Consider the following 24,250-nt stretch of genomic DNA (forward strand, 5'->3'; position numbering starts at 1 on the left):
TACAGAGGAAGTTTACTAAAATGTTGCCTGGGTTTCATCTCCTAAGTTACAGAGAAAGGTTGAACAAGTTAGGTCTTTATTCTTTGGAGCATAGAAGGTTGAGGGGAGACTTGATAGAGGTGTTTAAAATTATGAGAGGGATTGATAGAGTTGACGTGGTTAGACTTTTTCCATTGAGAGTGGGGAAGATTCAAACAAGAGGACATGGGTTGAGAATTAGAGGACAAAAGTTTAGGGGTAACATGAGGGGGAACTTCTTTACTCAGAGAGTGGTAGCTGTGTGGAATGAGCTTCCAGCAGAAGTGGTTGAGGCAGGTTCGATGTTGTCGTTTAAAGTTAAATTGGATAGACATATGGACAGGAAAGGAATGGAGGGTTATGGTCTGAGTGCAGGTCGGTGGGACTAGGATAGGGTAAGAGTTCGGCATGGACTAGAAGGGCCGAGATGGCCTGTTTCCGTGCTGTAATTGTTATATGGTTTAATGGTTATATGACTCAGTATTATATTGAATGCTCTCTACCAGCCTGCAAACTCACAGCAATTATCTTAGCCATACATCAGCATCTGCCAATTACGCTGTCAACTTCTATAGTTTGGAAATATGCAGTAATGTTTTGCTGGGTCTTTAACTGAATGGAATGTAGTTTTAATTAAGAAACTTTACAAAGCATTCTGTGATGCTAACACAGACATAATCATGATTAAAGAATTTTTATTTCTCTATTAGAACTGATGAATGCACATAAAATTACAAGTGGAAGAAACATCATGCCAGAAAATTGCATAGAATTCATACAAAATTTGAATATGCATTTCAAAACAAATTATTATTGTTAAAGACAAATATTATTTACATCCTTTTAATGTGAAGTATTCCCTTTAATCCATTAGTTATTTTACAGTCAACCTTAAATCAAAACAATCTACCTACAAAACACAAACAATCTACCTAGTATGATTAATGAGATAAAGAGGATTCTGGTTCACTCACTACTAGGAACCATTTTGTAATCTGTCCAGATTTGACATACCAGCTAAAGTTTGTGAAACATTAGAATGTTTAATCCAAAAATGACTGGCATTTAATGCTGAACACAAGCTATCATGTTTGGAGTTGCCACATGAAATACATGTACAATCTAGTTCAGGACAGAACAGTCAATAATAGAGTTCCACAATATTCTATTTAGACAGATACAGAACAAGGCAAACACTTGAAAGGCACAAGACTTTCACATCATATACAGAAGACCCCTTCTTAGATTTGTTAACTTCAACAAACTAATTCAAGTAACGTTAAACAACAAATAAAGCCTGTGGTTATGTATTTTGTATTATATACATTATATGTATACATATACATGTGAGTACACACATTCACACAGACAATCTTCTGTTAAAGTTGAAACAATAGGGTAATATTGAATAAACTAAACCATGAATTTCTATTTTTGCAATAATCTGTCACACTGTTAAAATCAACAAAAAGTTAAAATAAGATGAGAAATGCCCCATTGGGCATTTAATGGCTGGACCCAGCATTGATGGGTTTTCATTAAAATAGTAAGTTAAATCGTATAAAAATAAAGAGATGTTTAAAATGTTTTACTAAAACATCATATTAGACTAATACTGCAAATAACGGCAAAGAAATGTTTTCAGTTAGTAATTGTATGCACTGAATGCAGTGGAAATCCAGAGCCTTTAGATTTATTCAATATATTGTTAAAACAACTACAATGAATTAAAATGGTTTTGCAGTAAAATACTTTCTGAAATCTTGGTTTATGTTTCTAGCTACATCAACTGTTGTAGTACATCCGTCCATCTTGTATTGGTTACATGGCCACAGAGTGAATAATGCCAAAGAGCTCAGGTTTCACAATCTGCTTAGCTGACTTATCATCATAAAGATGTTTGTATAGTTACCAGTGTTAATTAATCATCAGTAATACCGCATTTTCAGTGTTTAATTTTGAAATTAAAATTTCATTCACAAAGTGCATACATACAGAACAATGACTTGCCTGTTATCCCTTCAAGTTATTTACAACCACTTGTACAAAAAAAAACTTAGATGTGTAACAAGTTACAATATTTTGATTGTGCAGTTAGATATCAGGACTTTCAGTTACATCACTTACATTAACATGTAATAGTAACATTAGAAAACTGTATCAATGTAACTGTACTTCATACACAGAAGGCAATTACATATTTTTAATCCTGCAAAGCTACCTCAAAATACAGTACATTACAGCACAAACTGCACAACAATACTGCTCCTTACAGCTATATTTTTAAAGTATCCACAGTGATAACCACATTATTTCCATCAAGCATGCATCCCTGAAACTTGTTTCCCTTTAATATACTTTGCAAAGCTATACAGAAAGTTTTAGAATCGCACAACCAAAACTTCCATTATATTAAGCAGCATTCTTAATTCAGCAATGCTGAAGTTAAAGTATGCAGCAATGTACAATTACTTGTGTAAATGTACTAGTGTGTACAGCACAGACAATGGCAAACCTGTGCTTGCAGCTTAATGCAAAGGTTCTTGCAACACAGTGCAAACATGCAATGTTAGGAATATGTGGCTGTTGAATTTTGCCAATTAAATACTATAAACCTCAAAAGTATTTTTGTTTCCAAATGAAGTGTGTAGCACTGTACAATTAGTTTTGCACTGGCACTTGAACAGAATACACACGCGCGCACGCACGCACACACACACATACACATGATTCTGACTCTACTTTGAAGATTGTCCACGGCACAAACATGTGACCAAGTGGTTATTCTCCCGTCTACATCCTGTGTGTAGCAATTCTTAAAAAAAATGTAATAGATTAATGCAACTTAAAGATGGGATCTGCTTATTAAAGTGAAGTATCGAACACTTTATCTGACTTACTGTCTTCCACATCATCTTCATTTGGAGATTTGTGGTTAAGTTTACCATTATCTGGAGGTTGGGAGGAAGCTGGAGCACTGTGGTCTCCATCTTCGCTGAATTTTCCTTTTAATGTATCCTGTACAAATTCCTGTATTTCCAGAGGCAGCCTCTTAAATTTATCTTGGTATTCTTGGTCAAGGTCACTTTGTAGCTGCAAACAGTAGAAAAAGAAAATCTAATGTAATAAGTTCTCCAAACCAACAAATTTTGATTTAATTGCTGCAGGATAGGAACTCTGTTCTGTTTCATCTCACACAAGTACATTTAGAAACAAACAACACTCTTTGCTTTTGTAAGTCACATAAATCCTTTAGCGTTTAAAATTTCACATTTTTTTAAACATTAGCCAGGTGGGAAGGAAGACCATATTGAAAATATGATTAAAGTATTTGCAAATGTTTATTTTCTTTGCCAATTACTTCCCCTTATTCTGGACCTTCGTTCCAAGGTCTCTTTCCAAACCTTGCTCATTTAATGGTCTTTGACCAAGAACATTATGCATCAAATCAGACCTTGCTGGGAAATATCATCTTTTCCAAATGGTACAGCTAATATTTAACCACTTGAACGACATTAATTCCTGGGTTTACAAATGTGAACTCTCAGCATGGAAATTCGTAATTTCCTATCAAACTCATAGCTGATTCAACCAAGGAACACGTTTTCCCAGGTTCCTAAATCATTCTTGTCTAATCATCCACTATGCTTGCAAATAATTTTTTTTTCATATTATCTGCAACAGTTAGATGATCTATTCATTCTCCCAGGTTTGTTCTCTAGACTGCGCTGGGTTACCTGTGCAAAACAACTGAGTTTGGAACCACTAGGCTCATTCAAATTTCTGCTTCTGCTAATGATTGCCCTTGCCCTTGCTGAAAACTGGTTTGGTGGGCAGTGAAGTGTATAAGTGTGGAAAGAAGGATCAGGCTTGGTGATAACAGCTCTCAAGCCCCCCCATTGTTAACAATGGAAATTGAAGTTCTTTGCCACGGCCCACCGACGTTCAGAAAGGAGTTACGGGTTAGACATCAGTCTGTGATTCAGTGCTGCACACACAGAGCTTACCAATCCAGGGCAGATGCTTAAATCAAGCATTTGGGTTCTTAAACTTCATTACAGACCAAATGCCGATTTGCTAAAGTTAATCAGAAATTACAGTAGGTGGCAGACACTGGAATCAGTTGGCTAGTTAGTTTAGTTTTAGAATCTTTAGATAATGTGATAAAAACCTTCCTGTGGATACAGGACAAGATCATTTTGCCAAATCCATATGAATAGCAATTACACCTACAAACACCTGTATACTCTGTCCCAACCCAACCCCTGGGACTTGGATGACATTGATGCCGATGTCAGCAGTTCACCTTGACTATGTTAACGAGGTCATTTTTCAACATTTATTGAATTTTCTGCCTCATGTTTAGTTGTCTTTTGCGGTTGTATTTGGGCCTGGGTGTGATTGCAGCAGCGCTTTTAGGTTAATGTGATTTAGATATTTCCACATGTCTTTATATTTTACTGAATTTCACCTGAAAAACTCAGTATTTAAACACAACATTATAGTACATTACTAATGGAAGAAAGTGGGCTTCAGGATGTGAATTATTTTTCATTGTTGACTTAAAGCTGGGAAGGAGAGAGCTAAATATGTTTTAAATTGAGGAAGAGTATTTTTCTAAAACTGAAGTTCCCATAAAGAGGAAATGATTTGCAAATCTATGTGACTTGTATACTAGTTTTTGCAATAAATTGGATTTTTTATCTGTATATAGGATTATGAGCAGAAATGTGAAAATCTTAAATCTCAGAATAATTAAAAGGTTAATTATATTGTTAGTATCAATATTTAATGATGTTGCTTTGATTCCCATACTTTTCCCAGGAAAAATCAGGACAGCGGTGTAAACGTTTATGAATACCACATAAATCACAAAGCAACATGCCTAAATATGGTAAAACTTTCTGACAGAGAAACACACACACAAAAACTATTATCTTTCTAACTTGAGAAAGCACTGATATAACTTTACCTTTGGGAATACTAATAATTAAGAGCTGGTAATGTTACATGCAAGAATCTCTGAGGAAATGAAAAGCAAGAAATTCTGGTGATAATCAGCAGGTCAGAAAGATATGCTGGAGAGGTGCAATTAACATATGGTTTGGAACCCTTTGTCAAAACTTCAATATCTTCATTGGGGTTCTAGCAAAGAAATGTGACCTAAAATATTAATATAACCTTTCTTTTTTCTCCACAAATACATCCTGATCTACTAAGTGCATCTGCACTTTAAATTAATTCAATTTCAAATTACTAATGCTTTCAGCAAATGGCTTTATCCACAATGTCTTGTTTTTGCTGCAGCTGATATTCATGAACACGCACATATCACACCCACGTGCCTTGTAACCGAGTCAATAAATAATCACAAGGCACAAGTTGATCAAATTTCAAGGGAGTTAATTGTGTACTGTATGGAAAACTGGGAAAGTCATGTTGAGGCTGCGATTTTATTGAATGGTAGAGCAGGCTTGAGGTCGATTCCTGCTCCTGTTTCTTATGAATATTCTAACATAATGATGCAATCTAAACATCAGTGTGAGGATGTAGGCACTGCTTAGAAATGAAGTAAGTGTCAACTGGTATATTTGCTTTCATATTCTTATTGATAAATGCTCTAATGATTAATGACTGGTATACATGTTTGCAGCTCACAGTATCCTATTCCTAGTAAGTGGCCAAATTTCAGATTTGATTCTGCCATCATCATCAGTTGGAACTTTCCAATCAGTATTGATTAATCTCTCCCTTTGTTGCTCTGTTAAGGTGGATCAAGTTTATTTCCCTCGACTGGTAATTTACTCAGTCATCTGAGTATTATTGATGACACGATCTTAAGTCTCATTTTGATCCAACACAAATATGATTGACTGTATCAAATACAGTATTGAGATAGTTTTTCCAAAGCAATTTTCTAGCATTGGACTACCTTGTTCTTAAACAATGTTCTTAGAATCGAGGAAGACTGGTTTCCACTCCAATTATTAAGTGGCTTATGAGACGATTTAAGGGATTACACAATCTGCTATTAACAGAGCCAAGGTGTTTGACAGGGTGAGTCATTGAGAGGTGGTGTGTTCCTTCTGCTACTCTTACAGAGCTTCTGTGTACTTTCCATTGATAGCTTTTGTTCTTGATGCCATCCTGAATGCACCCTCTCCAGTTTGAGTGGTCAGGGGCTACCGCTTTCCAGGAAATCCCTTTGTTCTGAGAAGACTTTGAGCCCAGATTTGGATAATTTTCTGTGCTTGGTAATCTCTTCCTGTGACACAGCTAGGAATGGAGTATCTGTTTCAGGAGCAACAGACAAGATGCTGGCGGAACAGAGCAGGTCAGGCCACATTTGTGGATGGGAATGAACTGCTGATGTCTTGGGTTGAGGAGCTTCATCTGGACATAGTGTGAGGGAGTCTGGTGCATTGTGAGAATGATTTGGCTGACCCATCATATCCAGTTGGGCTCTACTGGTGAGAATGTTAGCCTAGAAAGGACATTGATATGGATTACTTCCTGCAAAGCAAAACCTAACATCATGAATGCTTCACTACCAGATGAGTTCAATGCCCTTTATGCTCACTTTGGAAGGGAGAATAAAACCACAGCTGTGAGGATCTATGGTGATGAAATGCTTTGAGAGGTTGGTCATGGCTGGAATCAACACCTGTCTCACTAAGGACCTGAACCTACTGCAATTTGCCTTTTGCCAAAATTGGTCCACAGCAGACACGATCTCAGTGGCTGTTCACGCAGCCTTGGACCATCTAAACAATGCAAACACCTATGCCAGGATGCTGTTTATAGACTATAGCTCAGCATTTAAAACCATCATTCCTACAGTCCTGTTCAAAAAGCAACAGAACCTAGGCCTCTGTACCTCCCTCTGCAACTCTATCCTCGACTCCCTAACTGAATGACCACAATCTGTGTAGATTGGAAATAACACCTCCACCTCACCGACAATCAACACTGGCGCACGGCAGGGATATGTGCTTAGCCCACTGCTCAACTCTGTCTACCTCCATCACTCTGGCTTGGTATAGTTCAAATCCCATCCATAAATTTGCTGATGATACAATGATTGTTGGCAGAATCTCAGATGGTGATGAAAAGGCGTTCAGGAGCGAGATATACCAGCTAGTTGAGTGGTTTCGCAGCAACAACCTTGCACTCAGCATCAGCAAGACCTAACAGCTGATTGTGGACTTCAGGAAGGGTAAGACGAGGGAACACAAAACAATCCTCATTGAGGATCTGAAGTGGAGAGAGTGAGCAAATTCAACTTCCTGGGTGTCAAGATCTCTGAGGATCTAACCTGGTCCCAACATATCCATGCAACTATAAAAAAAAGCAAATCAGCAGCTATATTTCATTAGGAGTTTGAGGAGATTTGGTTTGTCACCTAAGACACTTGAAAATTCTAGAAATGTACCATGGAGAGGATTCTGACAGGCTGTATCACAGTCTGTTATGGGGGGGGGGGCTAATGCACAGGATCGAAGTAAGCTGCAGGGAGCTGTAAAATTAGCCAGCTCCATCATGAGCACGAACTTCGGTAGTTTGCAGGTCATCTTCAAGGAGCAGTGTCTCGGAAAGGTGGTGTCCATCATTAAGGACCTCCACCACCAAGGACATGCCCTCTTTTCATTGCTACCATCAGGAAGGAGGTACAGAAGCCTGAAGGCACACATTTAGTGATTCAGGAACAGCTTCTTCCCCTCTGCCATATGATTCCTAAATGGACATTAAATCCATGAACACTACCTCACTACTTAATATTTTTGCACTAATTAATTTTAACTCAACCATTTAATAGACATATATACACTTAATGTAATTCAGTATAATTATTCAGTTATTTTCTATTTATTTATCATGTATTTTATTGTACTGCTGCCATAAAACTAACATTACACCTGATTCTGATACTGATTTGCTTAGTCTTCCAGAAGACTTGGAAGATATTGCAGACAGTATTCATGATACCTTTCCAGTACCCTGAGGTGACCTTTGTAGGAAGTCCAGGTCTCAAAAGCGCATAAAGAGGGCAGGGATCACAGTTAACTGGTACATCATGGCTTTTGTGCAGGGATCTGGGGTTTTCATCTTCAGGCACCGTTTCCATTGGGCCACTGCATTGAAAGCAATGATGCATTTCATTAAAGATGTCTGTCTCCACTAAATGGTGGCTTCCAGTTGGATGGCAATGTAAATTGGCACATCCAGGTTAGTAGCGGACCTTTAGTCTTCCAGATGTCGAGCTTAGGGCTGATTTTTGTGTTTGCCTCAGTGAGTAAGTCAACAGTGGCTTAGACCTCAGCTTTTGACTGGTCAAATACCAGCAAAATCTGCACACTGTAGCACACGGTGTGGGTGACCTCCGTTCTAGTGTTCAGATGGAACATTGGAATTAATCTAATCTGTGAGACAACCACAAACTAAGAAGAAATCTGCAGATGCTGGAAATCCAAGCAACACATACAAAATGCTGGAGTAACCCAGCATCTACGGAAAAAGAGTACAGTTGACATTTCGGGCCAAGACCCTTCAATCTGTGGGAAATGTGTTGGAGGCGAGACACAACATTGTAGTGAGACGGACTGAGACAAGTGTTGGGGCAAGGACACAGCCTAATTTGACATTGTGATTGGCTCTGTCGTACACCCACTGCTCAGGATCATAGCTTGCGTGCCCTCATGAGACAAACATAAAATGGAGGTGGACTTCTGCAGGCAGCAGAATGTGAGATTTCTCCACAGTAACTCCTGATTGATGGAATCAAAAAGTTCAGTGAGATCAAGAAGGGCTAAAGGCCCATGCTATTCCCAACTTTATATGACCACTTTTAATTTGGGCATAGACTGAGTTCATAGTATCTTTCAGTGCCGAAATAGGAGGCAAAACAACAAACACTAAACAGAAAAAAATGTTCCAGTTGCACACTGTGTATGCAGTGCTTCGGGACATTTTTGGCTGATGTGATAAAAGATTTCCATTTTTATTTTATGTTGTGATTGAAATGGCAGAAGTATTTTAGAACGTACACTTAGTTTTTTAAGGAGAACCTGAAGAACAATAAATATTCCTGTGTTCCAGTCTTGGTGGAGCATTGCAAACTGACCGTTTCCTAACACTGAACTCTGCTATTGTAAACAAGGGAATACTTTGGGAGTGCAACCAAACCCTGCAACGGAATGACCTGATAGAACAGTTTACATCTATCTATCTATCTATTCATCTTTATTTTACATCAATTGTTTGGTGGATAGTTGAGATTCTGTGACAGCTTATCAACTTGATCATTAACTCTAGGGTTTCCTCTCAGCAGATGCCACCGGTACTGTGTGATTCTAGCACTCTGTGTTATTTAGTTAATTAGTGTCACCATATGCAAAAAATGTGAATATCTTCCCCCATTATTGGCATTAGACTGATACAATTCCCTAAGCGTTTGATTACTGGGACAAAATATAACCTATTAGTTCCCCAGGAAAGGTGTTTGTGCTGGCGAGGTTTGTCGTGAAATGTTTAAGGTTGTAGCTTGGAATGATGCATAGAACACTATAGCACAGAAACTGGCCCTTCGGCTCATTTAGTCCATTCCAAACCACTAATCTGTCCAGTCTGCCACTGCACAGGTTTGGAAGAGCTGTCGGAAGTTGTAAACTCAGCCAATTCGACCATGGGCACTCGCCTCTCCAACATCTAGGGCACCTTGAAAAGGCCATGTCTCAAAAAAGATGGTATCCATCCTTAAGGACCCCCAACACCCAGGACATGACTTCTTCACATTGCTGTCTTCAAGGAGGAGGTACAGGACCTTGAAGACACAAACTCAACATTTCAGGAACAGCTTCTTCCCCTCCACCATCAGATTTCTGAATGGACGTTGAATCCATTAATATTTCCTCCCTATATTCTCCTTCTCTCTTTTTCCACAACTTATTTAATTAAAATTTCTTTTTTAAATCTACCATTCTTATTGTAATTTTTTGTTTTTATTATTATGTATTGCAATGTCCTGCCGCCGCAAAACAACAAATTTCACAACATATGCTGGTGATATTAAACTGATTCTGATTCCTATCGACCTACACCTGGAACGTGGCCCTCCATACACCTCCCATCCATGTACCTATCCAAATTTCTCTTAAATGTTTAAATTGAATCCACATCTACCACTTCCGCTGGACGCTCGTTCCAGACTCTCACCACCCTCTGAGTGAAAAAGTTCCCCCTCAACATTTCACTTTTCACACTTAACCCATAACTTTTAGTTGTAGTCTTACACCACCTCAGTGGAAAAAGTCTGTGTGCGTTACCCCATCTATATCCTACATAATTTTATATACCTCTATCAAATATATCTTCATTCTTCTACACTCTAGGGTATAAGATCCTACCTTCATCAACCTTGCCCTATAACTCAGGTCCTCAAGTCCTGGCAACACTCTTGTAAATTGTCTCTGCACTCTTTCAATCTTATTGACAGTTTAGCAAAATGATTGTACCTAACAGCAGCTGCTTTGTTTGCATCTTCGGAAACAGCTCTATTTCTATCTTTAATATCTCTATTTTTCGCTTTCAGGGTTCTTTTGAAGACCCTGACCTGGAATTACACGCTGACTTCGGTTCTTTGTTGGAATGGGATCCACTCTCGGAGTCTTACGACCGGCCGCTATTCGATATGCCAAGGACGCGGCCTGGAAGACTAGCGTGCTTTCAGGGTTCCGGGATTTTGTGGCTCTGGAGGCGGGAGGACTCGAGGTTGGTGCCGTTACAGGAAACTGGTGTGTCGTAGGAGATGGAAGATCGAAAGCAGCAAGCTGGCTGCTGGCTGTGTGCCCAGAGACCTGAGTCAATTGAGCACAGAGCTCGGAAGAAGCGACACAACAGATTTTTAACATTGTAAATCAGTGAGTTGCTTGTTATGTCTCCCCTCTCGCTGTGAAACAGGGACACCCCTTTTTCTCTTATGAGAGAGAGAGAGAGCCTGTGGTATGTCAAATTCTTCGGTGAACGAGTAGTCTTTGGGGTACTGCAAGTCTGTGTCTTTTTTGATGCTTTGCTGCACGCTTGAGTGCTCGGTGGGGGGAGCCAATGCTTTTTTTGCTGGTGGGGGAGGGGGGGTCATTGGTCGTTGCTTTGCTGCTGCTTATACGTGGGTGGGGGAAGCTGGGGGGGCTTTGGGGTTCTAACATTTAACTGTCTTTCATTCTTTGGGGCACTCCTCTGTTTTCATGGATGTTTGTGAAGAAAAAGAATTTCAGGATGTATATTGTATACATTTCTCTGACATTAAATGTACCTATTGAAAACTTTGATCTTTCCTATAGTTAGGTGACCAAAACTGTACCCAATACTCCAAATTACACATCACCAATGTCTAATACAACTTCAACATAACATCCCAACTCCTGTACTCAATACTTAGATTAATGAAGGCCAATGTGCCAGAAGCTTTCTTTACGACCCTATCTTTCAAGGAATTATGGAGCTGTGTTCCCAGATCCCTCTGGTCTACAGCACTCCTCAGAACCCTACCGTTCACTGTGTAATTCCTACCCGTTTGTCCTCCCAAAGTGCAACACCTTCCACCTGTCTGCAGTAATTTCCATCTGCTATTTTTCATCCCATTTTTCTAGCTGGTCCAGATCCCACTACAAGCTTTGAAAGTTTTCCTTGCTGTCCACTACATCCCCAATCTTGGTGTTATCTGCAAATTTGCTAATTCAGTTTATCACATTATCATCCAGATCATTGATACAGATGATAAACAACAAAAGACCCAGCAGCAAACCCTGCAGCACACCACTAATCACAGGCCTCCAGCCAGAGAGGCAACCATCTACCAGTACTTTCTGACTTCTCCTGCAAAGCCAATGTCTAATCCGATTTACTACATCATCTTGAATGCCAAGCGACTGAACCTTCTTAACCAACCTCCCATATATAACCTTGTTAAAGGCCTTGCCCAAGTCCATGCACACAATATCCATTGCCTTGTCTTCATCAGCTTTCCTGATAGCTTCCTCAAAAAGCTCTGTAAGATTGGTTAGACATGACTGACCACACACAAAGCCATATTGACTATCCATAATCAGTCCCTGTTTGTTTATATATCCGGTCCCTTTGAATACCTTCCAAAAACTTACAGTATCCACTACTGCTGTCAGGCTTATTGGCCTCGAATTTCCTATATTATTTTTATAACCTTTCTTAAACAACAGAATAACATTAAATATCTTGCAGTCCTCCAGCACCTCACCAATGGTGTAGGATGTTTTAAATATCTCTGCTCGGGCCCCTGCTATTTCTGCACTAACCTCCCCCAGGGTCCAAGGGAACACCTTATCAGGCCTTGGGGATTTATCCACAATAATTTTTCTCAAGACTGCAAACACCTCCTCCTCTGAAATCTGGGTCCAGTCCACTGCTGTTTTGCTTCACTTCTATAGACTTTGTGTCTGTTGCCTGTGTAAATACTGTTGCAAAAAAACCCATTTAAGATCTCCCTCATCTCATTCAGCTCTATGTATAGATGACCAGTCTGATCTTCAAGAGTAGCAATTTTGTCCCTTGCTATTCTTTTGCTCTTAATATATCTGTAAAAGCCCTTGGGATTCCCCTTCACCTTGTCTGCTTGAGCAACCTCATACCTCATGGCTCTCTTTAGCCCTCATAATTACCTCCTCGTGATCTCTTGCATTTCTTATCCTCAAGTACCTCAATTGCTCCTCCCTCCTGATACCTGCTGTGCACCCTCCTTTTTCTTAACCAGGAAACCAAGGTTCCCTAAAGCTGTTAACCTTTCCTTTAATTCTGACAGGAACATGTAAACTCTCAACACTTCACTTTTAAAGGTCTCACTTTTAACACTTCACTTTTATAGTGTGCTTACACCTCTTCCAGAAGTCAATCTGTCCCAGTTTATAATTGCCAGGTCCTTTCTGATATCATCAAAGTTGGCCTTTTTCCAAGACTTAGAATCTCAACCTGAGGACCACACATGTCCTTCCACATTCCTGCAGATATCACTGTCAGCTTTCTGATTTATTAACTAGTACTAATTATACAGAGTTACCCTTTCTAGAAATTAAACCGCAGGTCAGGAAAGTTGCACTTTTTCCTTAATTTAGTATATTACCACATTAGACTTTTCCAGTTATTTATCCAGATTGCAGATTCATTGTGTAAAATAATAGGACTCTGCATTGTAGTGTACTGACATGGCCATGGTACAGACAGTGACCACTATAGTCATGAAATGCTAAAGTGAAAAGGCATATTTTACCTTTTGGGCAGTAGAGCAGGTGCAGGCAGCTTTTAAGGCAACAGTAACTTCCCTAAATGACTATTGTCCGGTGGCATTAACATCAACCATTATGAAATGCTTTGAGTGGCTGGTCACGGAGTACATTAAAGCCTTTCTCCTGGCTACAATGGACCCTTTCCAGATCGCTTATCACTCAAATCAGTCCACCGATGATGCAATAGCCTCTGCCCTCCACCCTCTCCTGTCCCACCCAGAAAATGGGGTCTCAAATACCACACTGCTGTTTATAGACCTCAGTTCAGCGTTCAACACCATCATACCCCCGAAACTGGTGGGGAAACTATCCTCGCTGGGTCTCAATACCTCTCTCTGCAATCGATACTGGACTTCTCAACAGCAAACTTACAGTCTGTCCGTTTGGGCAGCAACGTCTCTAGTCCCATTAGGCCGAGCACTGGCGCTCCCAAGGTCGTGTGTTCGGCCCACTGCTGCTCACACTGCTGACGCATGACTGTGTTGCAAAGATCCAGCTCAAACTGTGTCATAAAGTTTGCGGTTACCTCAACAGTGGTTGGCCTTATCAAGAACGAAGACAAGATGGAGCATAGTGATGAAGTGGAGTGGCTGGTGGATTTTTGTGAGAAGGAAAACCAAGCCTGAACATGGAGAAGACCAAGGAAATCATTGTGGACTTCAAGAAGATGCAGATAAACCATCCCCTCTGCGAATACATGGCTCCTCCATAGAGAGTGTTTACAGGAGCACAATCGAGAGTGTCCTTAAAAGTTTCATCTCCACCTGGTATGGGAGCAGTCAAGCATTGGACCAGAAGTCCCTACAAAGGACTGTAAAAACAGCTGAGAGGATCATAAGGGTCTTCCTACCATCCATGAGGGACGTTTATCAGGAGGGTCTGAAGGATCAGAGAAAGTAGCTCTCAGATGTTTGCACTGAATCATCAGTAGATAGAAGCTCCTGTGGGAATGGAGGGTTGATGGTTAGAGGGATGGTTATGGTTAGACTCTAAGGCTGGTAGGTTGGAAAGCAGAGAGCCCGAGGGTTTAGCAAACAGGCTTGACAGCAGCCCAGCTGACCTGGGAACAAGAGCTGGCAATCGCAGAAATGATGCAATGGACTGAAGATTGTGGTTTCAGGACTTTTGGGACATCAGCAGATTCCATGGCTGAATGAGAAGAGAGGTGAGATTAAAGGGGGCATGATTGAAATTCAGTACAATTATCCGGTAGGGGGTGAGGGGTGGTATACCTGAAGGATAGATGCTAACTTTGGGACTTGTTTCAGTGGGGTTTGAATTCAAGTACAGTTGCCCATAGGACTACAAGACATAGGAACATAATCTGGCCATTCAGCCCATCAAGTCCGCTCCACCCAGACCAGATGAACTGCACCCTAGGGTTCTGAAAGGGGTGGCGTTAGAGATTGTGGTGGCATTAGAAATGATCTTTCAAAAATCATTGGACTCTGGCATGGTGCCAGAGGACTGGACAATTGCAAATGTCACACCACTCTTTAAGAAAGGAGGAAGGCACCAGAAAGGAAATTATAGACCAGTTTGCCTGACCTCAGTGGTTGGAAAGATGTTAGAGTCAATTGTTAAGGATAAATGGAGTACTTGATGACACAGGACAAGATAGTACAAAGTCAGGATAGTTTCCTTCAGGGAAAATCCTGCCTGACAAACCTGTTGGAATTCTTTGAGGAGATTACAAGTAGGATAGATAAAAGGGATGCAGTGGATGTTGTACATTTGGACTTTCAGAAGGCCTCTGATAAGGTGCCACACATGAGGCTGCTTATCAAGTTAAGAGCCCATGGTATTAAAGGAAAGTCACTAACATGATTAGAGCATTGACTGATTGGTAGGAGGCAGCGGGTGGGAATAAAAGGATGCTTTTCTGGTTGGCTGCCAGTGGCTGGTGGTATTCCACAGGAGTCGGTATTGGGACCACTTCTTTTTATGCTGTATATAAATGATTTAGATGATGGAATAGATGGCTTTGTTGCCAAGATTGCAGATGACATGAAGATTGGTGGAGTGGCAGGTAGTGTTGAGGAGACAGGTAGGATGCCGAAGGATTTAGACAGATTAGGAGAATGGGCAAGAGAATGGCAAATGAAATACAATGTTGGAAAATGCACTTTGGTAGTAGCAATAAATGTGCAGACTATTTTCTAAATGGGGAGAAAATCCAAATATCTGAGATGCAAAGGGACTTGTGCAGAATACCCTGAAAGTTAACTTGCAGGTAGAGTCAGTGGTGAGGAAGGCAAATGCCATGTTAGCATTCATTTCAAGAGGTCTAGAATACAAGAGCAAGGAGGTGATGCTGAGGCTTTATAAGGCACTGGTGAGGCCTCACCTTGGGTATTGTGAACAGATTTTGGCCCTTCATCTTAGAAAAGATGTGCTGGCATTGGAGAGGGTCCAGAGGAGGTTCACAAGGATGATTCCAGGAATTTTGACTGCTTTGGGTCTGTATCTGCTGAAATTCAGAAGGATAAGAGGGGATCTCATTGAAGCCTTTTTTATGTTGAAAGGCCTAGACTGAGTAGATGTGGAAGGGATGTTTCCCATGGTTGGAGAGTCTAGGACAAGAGGGCACACCCTCAGGACAGAGGAGTGCCCTTTCAAAACAGAGATGCGGAGAAATTTGTTTAGCCAAAGGGTGGTGAATTTGTGGAATTTGTTGCCACGTGCCGCTGTGGAGTCCAGGCCACTGGGGGTATTTAAGGCAGAGATTGATAGGTTTTTGATTGGACATGGCATCAAAGGTTATGGGGAGAAGGCCAGGAACTGGGGTTGAGGAGGAGGGAAAAAAGGATCAGCCATGATTGAATGGCGGAGCAGACTTGGTGGGCCAAATGGCCTAATTCTGCTCCTATATCTTATGGTCTTATCATTGTTGACTTATTATTGCTCTCAGCCCTATTTTCTTGCCTTCTCCCAGAAACCCTTGACACTTTGACTAATCAAGAACCTATCAACCTCTGCTTTAAATATACTCAATGACGTGGTCTCCGCAGCTGTCCGTTGCAGTGAATTCCGCATATTCACCAACCTCTGGTTAAAGAAATACCTCTTCATCTTGCTTAGCAGCATCATATGTTGCACCTTGTCAAAGGCTTCTGAAAATTCAAGTAAACAACATCCATTGACTCTCTTTTCTCTATTCTGCCTGTTAATTCCTCAAAGAATTCCAACAGGTTTGTCAGGCATGATTTTCCCTTATGTTGACTTTGTCTTCCTTTACCATGTGCCTCCAAATACACTGTAACCTCCTACATAATAATGGACTGCAGCATCTTTCCAACCACTGAAGTCAGATTAACTGGCCTATAATTTCCTTTCTTCTGCCTCCCTCCCTTCTTAAGGAGTGGAGTGACATTTGCAATTTTCCAATCCTTTGTAACCATTTCAGAATACAGTTATTCTTGAAAGATCATTACTAATGCCTCCACAATCTCTTCAACTACCTCTTTCAGAACCCTGGGGTATGATGTATCTGGTCCAGGTGACTTATCTACCTTCAGACCTTTCAGCATCCTTAGTAATAGCAGCTACACTCACTTTTTCCCCCCGACACACTCTAATTTCTGGCATATTGCTACAGTGAAAACTGATGCAAAATACTTACTAAGTTCGCCTGCCATTTCTTTGTACCCCAAAACTGCCTCAATAGAGACATTTACCCGTGATCCGATATTCACTCTCACCTCTCTCTTACTCTTTATATACTGTATCTGGAAAAAAACCTTTGGTATCCTCTTTGATATTATTGGCTAGCTTAATTCATATTTCATCTCTTCTCTTGTGGCTTTTTTTAAAATTGCCATCTGTTGGTTTTTAAAAGCTTCCCAATCCTCTAACTTCCCATTAATTTTTGTTATTTATATGCCCTCTCTTTTGCTTTTATGCTGTCTTTGACTTCCCTTCTCAGCTGCGGTTGCCTCATCCTCTCTTTAGAATACTACTCCTTCTTAGAGATGTATCTATCCTGCACCTTCCTAATTGCCCCAGAAAATCCAGGAATTATTCTTCTGCTGTCATCTCTGCTAGTGTCCCCTTCCAATCAACTTCAGCCAGCTCCTCTCTCATGCCCCTGTAATTCTCTTTGTTCCACTATAATACTGATACATCTGACTTTCTCTTCTCCCTCTCAAACTGCAGGGTAAATTCTATCATATTATGATCACTGCCTCCTAAGGTTTTTTTTACCTTAATCTGCCTCATCAAATCTAATTCATTACACAATGCCCAATGCAGAATTGCCTTTTCCTTAATGGGTTCAACCACATGCTGCTGTAAAAAGCCATTTCGTAGGCATTCTACAAAATTCCTTCTCTTGGGTTCCAGCATCAACCTGATTTTCCCAATCTACCTGCATACTGAAATCCACAATGACTATCATGACATTGCCCTTCTTATATGCCTTTTATATTTCATGTTGTAACTTATTTCCCACATCCTGTGTATTGTTTAGAAGTTTGTAAATAACTCCTATCAGTGTCTTTTTACCCTTGCGGTGTCTTAACTCTACCCACAAGGATTCTACATCTTCCGATCCTGTGTCACCTCTTTCCAAGGATTTGATTTTTTTTAACCAACAGAGCCTCCCCACTCCCTCTACCTGCCCATATAAAACAATGTGTATCCTTGGAACACACATCAAAGTTGCTGGTGAACGCAGCAGGTCAGGCAGCATCTTTAGGAAGAAGTACAGTCGACGTTTCAGGCCGAGACCCTTCAGGCCAGTCCTGACGAAGGGTCTCGGCCTGAAACGTCGACTGTACCTCTTCCTAGAGATCCTGCCTGGCCTGCTGCGTTCACCAGCAACTTTGATGTGTGTTGCTTAAATTTACAGCATCTGCAGAATTCCTCTTGTTTGTATCCTTGGAAGTTAAGCTCCTAATTATGATCTTATTTCAGCCACAACACAGAGATGCCCACTCCATCATACCTGCTTATCTTTAACTGTGCTACAAGGTTATCTACCTTATTCCATAAACTGCATGTATTCAAATATAACACCTTCAGTCCGGTATTCATCACTCTTTTTGACTTTGCCCCCATGTTACACTTCAACATCCCACAAATTTGCCCCATTATCTGCCTGTCCTTCCTCACAGTCTCACTACACACTGCATCTACTTTTATACCAACTGCCCCATCCTCAGCCCTATCATTCCACTTCCCACACCACCCCACTGCCAAATTAGTTTAAACCCTCCCCAACAGCTCTAAGAAACCTGCTCACAAGGAGAGCTGAGTATATAAAAATGTTCTTGTGTAATTTCCCCACACTGTAAATGTTTTGTGTATAATTGTCAGATATGAAATGCTTTACTTTCTGAAGAATAGCTTGTCCTGGGAACGGTCATTCCCCATGTTACATGGAGTAATTTGCCTATTACTACAGCTCTTATTCCTTTTTCAAATTTGTAAAATAATCAAATGATGCTTGGGTTGTTCCTTATAAAACTAGATTAACTATACCTCTTGACTTCTGGGTTACCTAGTTTTATTTTAGAATTAATATAAATATTCTGCTATAGGATCACTTGCAATTTTTAAAAACATTTCTGTTTGTTCTTCGTGTTAATTTGCCATCTTTATAAACTACCATTAAAAAGCAATTGTTGTCTTCAAATTGCTTTGGTCTAAATTCACACACACTAGTCTCTCAGCTATCCAGCATCCGTAGGGATTAACGAATGCTGGTTGCATTAGAATTACTTGGAAATTCACCACATCACAAACTAGTGTTCAACACATATAATGTTAAATAAATTGCAGAACCGTATGCTATCACCTCATCCTCATCACAATATTTTACATTGCAGTTCTTAATTTTAAGGTAAAACAGTGTTAATATAAAATACAGCTAAAATAAATAAATTAACTGTATTCAGCATTCCATAAATCGTGAAATCTTCAAAGGACGTTGCTGCTAATTAGCTTACAATTACATTGCCCTTATGTATAAATAAACTAAAGATGTCTTTTCATACTTGTTCGCATAACACTTAAAAGAACGTTAAAACGTTTAAATAATATTCAATTTTTTGTCGTTTGCATGAAAACTCTGGATGCCAGATAAACAAAAGTTTACCATTATACCTTGAATTCATCAAAATTCTAAATGTATAAATACTCTATTTACTTCTGACTGTACATTGCTGTACTGTCTAGATTTGATGTTTCCCTTTCTAGCTGCAATTAAAAATACTGGGAAATTCATTGAAGTTTGCTTTTGAGATGTCTTTGGCTTTTGCTTTTATTCTGTCAGTGAAAGTGGTGGATGCAGGTTTGATTTCAACATTTAAACAAATTTGGATGGATACGTGGATGGGTGGTGTATGGAGGGCAATGGTCTAGGTGATAGGACTGTGCAGAATAATAGGTTGGCATAGACTAGATGGCCCGAAGAGCCTGTTTCTGTGTTGTCGTGTTCTCTGACTCAGCAACTCTGTGTTGCTGTTTTCTAAATACAACTTGTCCTTAATAACAAAAAAGTCTGAAATAAAATTGATCTGCCTCAGTACCTTGTGAGAGTTCATTAAACTGACTTCAGTAAATTAATTATCATGCTTTACAGCAAAGTATATCAAAATGTTCTTGCGTATTTTCCCCTGCACTCCTAATGTATTATGTAGAATTGTCAAATTCCTGTTGCTTTACTTTTCTGAAGAATAGCTTGTTCTAATAAAGTTCTCAGGCAGCCCTTAAAATATTCTTGCAGGAGCAGAGAAACCTCTTGTGGTCTAAGCTCTCGCTGGGTGAGTGCACTTACCAAGGTCACCTTCTTTGCTATTATTTTCATACACCTGACATTGATGCATGATACCAGATGGCTAAGGACAAAGCAAGATTGCTCAACACAATGTGTGACCTACTTACAAAGCTAACAATCTGCTTGCTTAGTTCCCGGCAAAGCACATGAAGTCTTTGATTAAAATTTTAATTTTGCACATATTTGGTGCGCATGACTTGTTAAGGCTGAATATTTGACCCATCTGCTCCCAGCATGGCTCCTGAGATTAGAACAAAATGGACAGTCACAGAGGCAAACCAAAAATGACAGGTCTTTAGTACATATTGGCAAAGCACATTTAGTAATCTTAGAATTGATTAAAACTTACACTCATGTAGGTTTCATCCTTCCTGCAATGGGCCATTTCACCTGAACTCACAAATCTACACAGAGTAGATCGGAAGCTATCAGCAGCACATATCCGTACCATGCAGACCTGCTCCCCTTGACTTCCCAATTATTGGTGGGTATTTGTGGATGTTTGTAATTTGCTGATAATTGCTCTCAGCAGAGAAGGTTGAGATAGCCTATTTGTAAAGTTGGCTTTGTGAATATTTGGTTTAGGTGCAGGAACTGAATCGGGGATGTTGTGATTAAAAGATATGATAGCTATTTTGCCAAGGGTTTTATTGATACTTTGTTCCTTTACAAAAAAGCTATTTTGAGAATGACAATATTTGATAATGTTTCATAATATTTAATAATAATTTAAAAGCAGCCAAAAAATACCAAATGACATAGCAACCTAACAAGCAATTCTATCGGCTGAATGGCTAATAAATAATGCAACATCTGCAGTTCCTTTGCGAGAACTACTGTCTATCTTAAATTAATAGAATATGCGTATTTTATGTTCCGTTTCATTTTTTGTATCTAGTTTAATATCAGTCTCTATTATGCCCCCTCCCAGATATAAAAGCCTGATAGCCTGATATATAATGCTTTTTCTCTTCTTGTTTACTTCGATGCACTCGTGATTATTTTGGAAAAAAATAAGAAAAATAATAAAAAGATACGAAAAATAATAAAAAGATACGAAAAGAAAGAAAGAAAAGCCTGATAGCATGCACCAGCAGGCCAAGGACAGCTTTCATCCCAGTGGTTCTCTAGTACCATAAAATGGACCATTGACTTCACAATCTACCTCAGTATGACCTTGCACCTTATTGTCCACCTGCAGTGCATTTATTCTGTTCTTGTACTACCTCAGTGCATTGTTGCAATGAATTGACCTGCATGAACGGTAGGCAAGACAGGTTTTTCATTCTACCTCCATACATGTGATAGCAATAAACTAATTTTGGAAATAGTGACAAATAAAAGCATGAGGAAGGCTTATTTTCTGAGTACTTAATAATTGCTCTCTTCAGACACTGATGTGTAGAATGAACTACTGTATATAAGGATGTATTCAAAAATCAGTTAATCTGTAAGCTAGTCATATGGTCAACAAGCAGTACTACTGTCAATTAGATCACACATCTGATTAGATCACATAGATCTGATTGGCATGCTGAAAAAAATAGCAATATAAAAATATTGCTGCTGAAGCCTAAACAGTAGTTGAAGAATAGAGATGATGGACTTCAATTGCCTCTTTAAAGTTAACAATCAATGCTAGAAATTGGTAACACTCCAAAAGCAGTGGTTATAGGCTTATTTTAATAATTGGTTGTTAGAATGCATTTTTAAGGGGTTTGCAGAGGTGACAAAGCTGAAAACAGGGGTTCTCAGCCTGGAGTTCACAGGCTTTTTGCTTTCATAGTATTGATAATGCATTAAAAGGTTGGAAACCCCTGGCTTTGAGGGAGGTCATCCAGAGCTTGGAGCCGAGAAGGCAAAGCTACTATTAAGAGATGGAAAAGCAAAGATGCTGGAATGTAAGATTAGAAATGTGGAGGGTTGTTGGAGCTTATGAAGATGGAGAAAAATATGGCAAATGTTGTGGAACAATTTAAAGACATGAATTTGAAAATTACAATGAGGAGCCAACCGAGATGATGAAGGAACTGTGTTTGGTGTAAGTTAGGATGAATAAATCAGCTTTTTGGATGAACATAAGTTTCAGGGGAATTGGTGAGAAGAGCATTGGGACAGTCAAAACAAGAGATAAAAGATTGACAGCCGCTTTGCCAGGTGATTCACTGACACTGTGTTGCATTAAAATTGTATTTGTGAATGACAATTTTTTATGTTTTCCTTCACATCGTTATTGGAAATTGAATATCTTCTAACAGATGTGGTTAGAGAGAAAGCAAGAAGGAAATGGAAGCAGACAACCTTTATCATGGAGTGGATATGAACCTGGAAGTTTAACTTAATTTGCAAAATCAAGTCAATTTAACATTGCCAGGTTTGGGTCAGGGTAAGCAATGTAAGTAACACTATAACAATGAAGACTGTTGTTTGCAAACCCTACCACGCCCCCACCCCACAATGCTGTCAGTCCTCCCAATAACTGAAGAAATTATAGTTCATGTAGCATCACAGGTTGATAATCATATTACAGTACAGTGGCGTGAATAGAAATGGTGTAATCAAATTAGATCTAATGTCTTTGGATGCTATTCATAATGTTAACATTAAATGAATGAGGAAAACCAGAGTCAAAGGTGCAGAGTGAGAGGAAAAGGTTTGACACAAAATTCCTTCTGGAAGCTGAGCCACTTCCCAGGAAGAATGAGGGAAATCTACGTACTTTGTTGAACACAGAACAGTAGAGTTCAGGAATAGACCTTCAGCCACAATGTCTGTCCCAACCAGGATGCCAAATTAAACTCAACCTCCCTTGGGTATGGATCAGGTAGTAATCAAGGGTGTAGAAGCACAGAAAATCTGAACTAAAGAGTGACATCAACTGTAAAAAAACAAAAATACCATAGCGCATTATTTTTGAAGGTACACAACTTCTATTCATTCAAGACCACACCCAGAATATGGATTTAAGCAACACTCTCTTCAGGGGATAGATTTCTCTCAATTTCTGGCTAAATCATCTTTGTGACTTGGTTGCAGAGCATGCTGTGTGTCCAGGATGCTCTAAAGCAATTCAACTGTTTCACTAAAACACTGAATTGAAGCGGAAGGAAGGAAGATGGTTGTGCGAATGGAATAAAGCTGCCCTATTGTTTTCCTTCTGAGTTTTGTGAAGCAAATCCAAATTGGCAAAGATGGTAAGTAATTCCTCGGTGGCTATGCTCAGTAAAGTCATTGAACAGCAAATGCTGCAAACAACAGAAATTGCTGAACAACATTTAGATACCAAGATTGAAAAATATGAAAAGGTGGATGGAGATGAACTGGAAAAACTCCGAGAAAGAAGACTTGAATCATTCAAGAAAGCACAACATCAGAAACAGGAATGGCTATCAAGAGGTCATGGTGAATACAGGGAGATTCCCAGTGAAAAAGATTTTTTTTTCAAGAGGTTAAGGAGATTAAAAATGTTGTTTGTCACTTTTATAGAGATACCACATTTAGGTAATTTCACCACAGGAACTTTGGAATGGAGATTGGGATGTGCTGTCATCATTAACTACAGTGGAAATTTGATGGACTCACCTTTCCAGATGCAAAAAAAATGTGGAAGCAACACAAAGATGGAGAAAAGGACAATTAGAGGAAAGAATAATGATTCTGATTCAGATGATTAGATTATTAAGCATATTTACTAATCCACACAATCTTTTATTCTTATGTATTGTTAAATTTTAATTTCAGTAATTAATTTTCATAGCCTAATAAAAAATTATTGCAATGCAAAAAAAAACAAAAAAAAAACACTGAATTTAGGAATCTGCTACCATGCAGTGAGAGGAAAATCTCAACTCTTAGATTTCTTCCTGTAACCTAACATGATGATGAAATGCTTGCTATAAATCTACTGAAATTGGTGAACTTCAGACAAATATTCCACATACTTTGCAAGTTTCATTATAGTGATTGAATTTCTTCGGTTAGAATTTATAACATCTGTGAATCTGTCAATTTAACATCACTAGAAACACTATTGATTCATTATTAATGAAGTTGCATGAGTATTAAATAAGAGTCAAAGGATTCCTGTAAGGCAAATACCTGTAATGCACTCATTAGGACCCTTCAACAATATAAGAAAAGTGAT

The 24,250-nt window shown here is 39.4% G+C and overlaps 1 protein-coding gene and 1 pseudogene across 6 annotated transcripts in view; one reads left to right on the forward strand and one right to left on the reverse strand.

Moving 5' to 3' along the window:
• Positions 1-696: 696 nt before the first annotated feature.
• plcb1 (phospholipase C beta 1) overlaps positions 697-24,250 on the reverse strand; it is a 958,218-nt gene continuing 934,664 nt past the window's right edge. For 5 of the 6 annotated variants that reach the window (XM_063056185.1, XM_063056184.1, XM_063056187.1 and 2 more), the window contains one exon: positions 697-3,111. In XM_063056185.1, the coding sequence (XP_062912255.1) occupies positions 2,884-3,111 (228 nt within the window). In that variant the 3' untranslated portion in view covers positions 697-2,883. The remainder of the gene's footprint in view (positions 3,112-24,250) is intronic. The other variant, XM_063056186.1, reaches the window with a different exon arrangement.
• LOC134350148 (thioredoxin domain-containing protein 9-like) lies at positions 23,298-23,780 on the forward strand (annotated as a pseudogene).

Source organism: Mobula hypostoma, chromosome 8, assembly GCF_963921235.1.
Source record: "Mobula hypostoma chromosome 8, sMobHyp1.1, whole genome shotgun sequence".
Classification (NCBI taxonomy): domain Eukaryota; kingdom Metazoa; phylum Chordata; class Chondrichthyes; order Myliobatiformes; family Myliobatidae; genus Mobula; species Mobula hypostoma.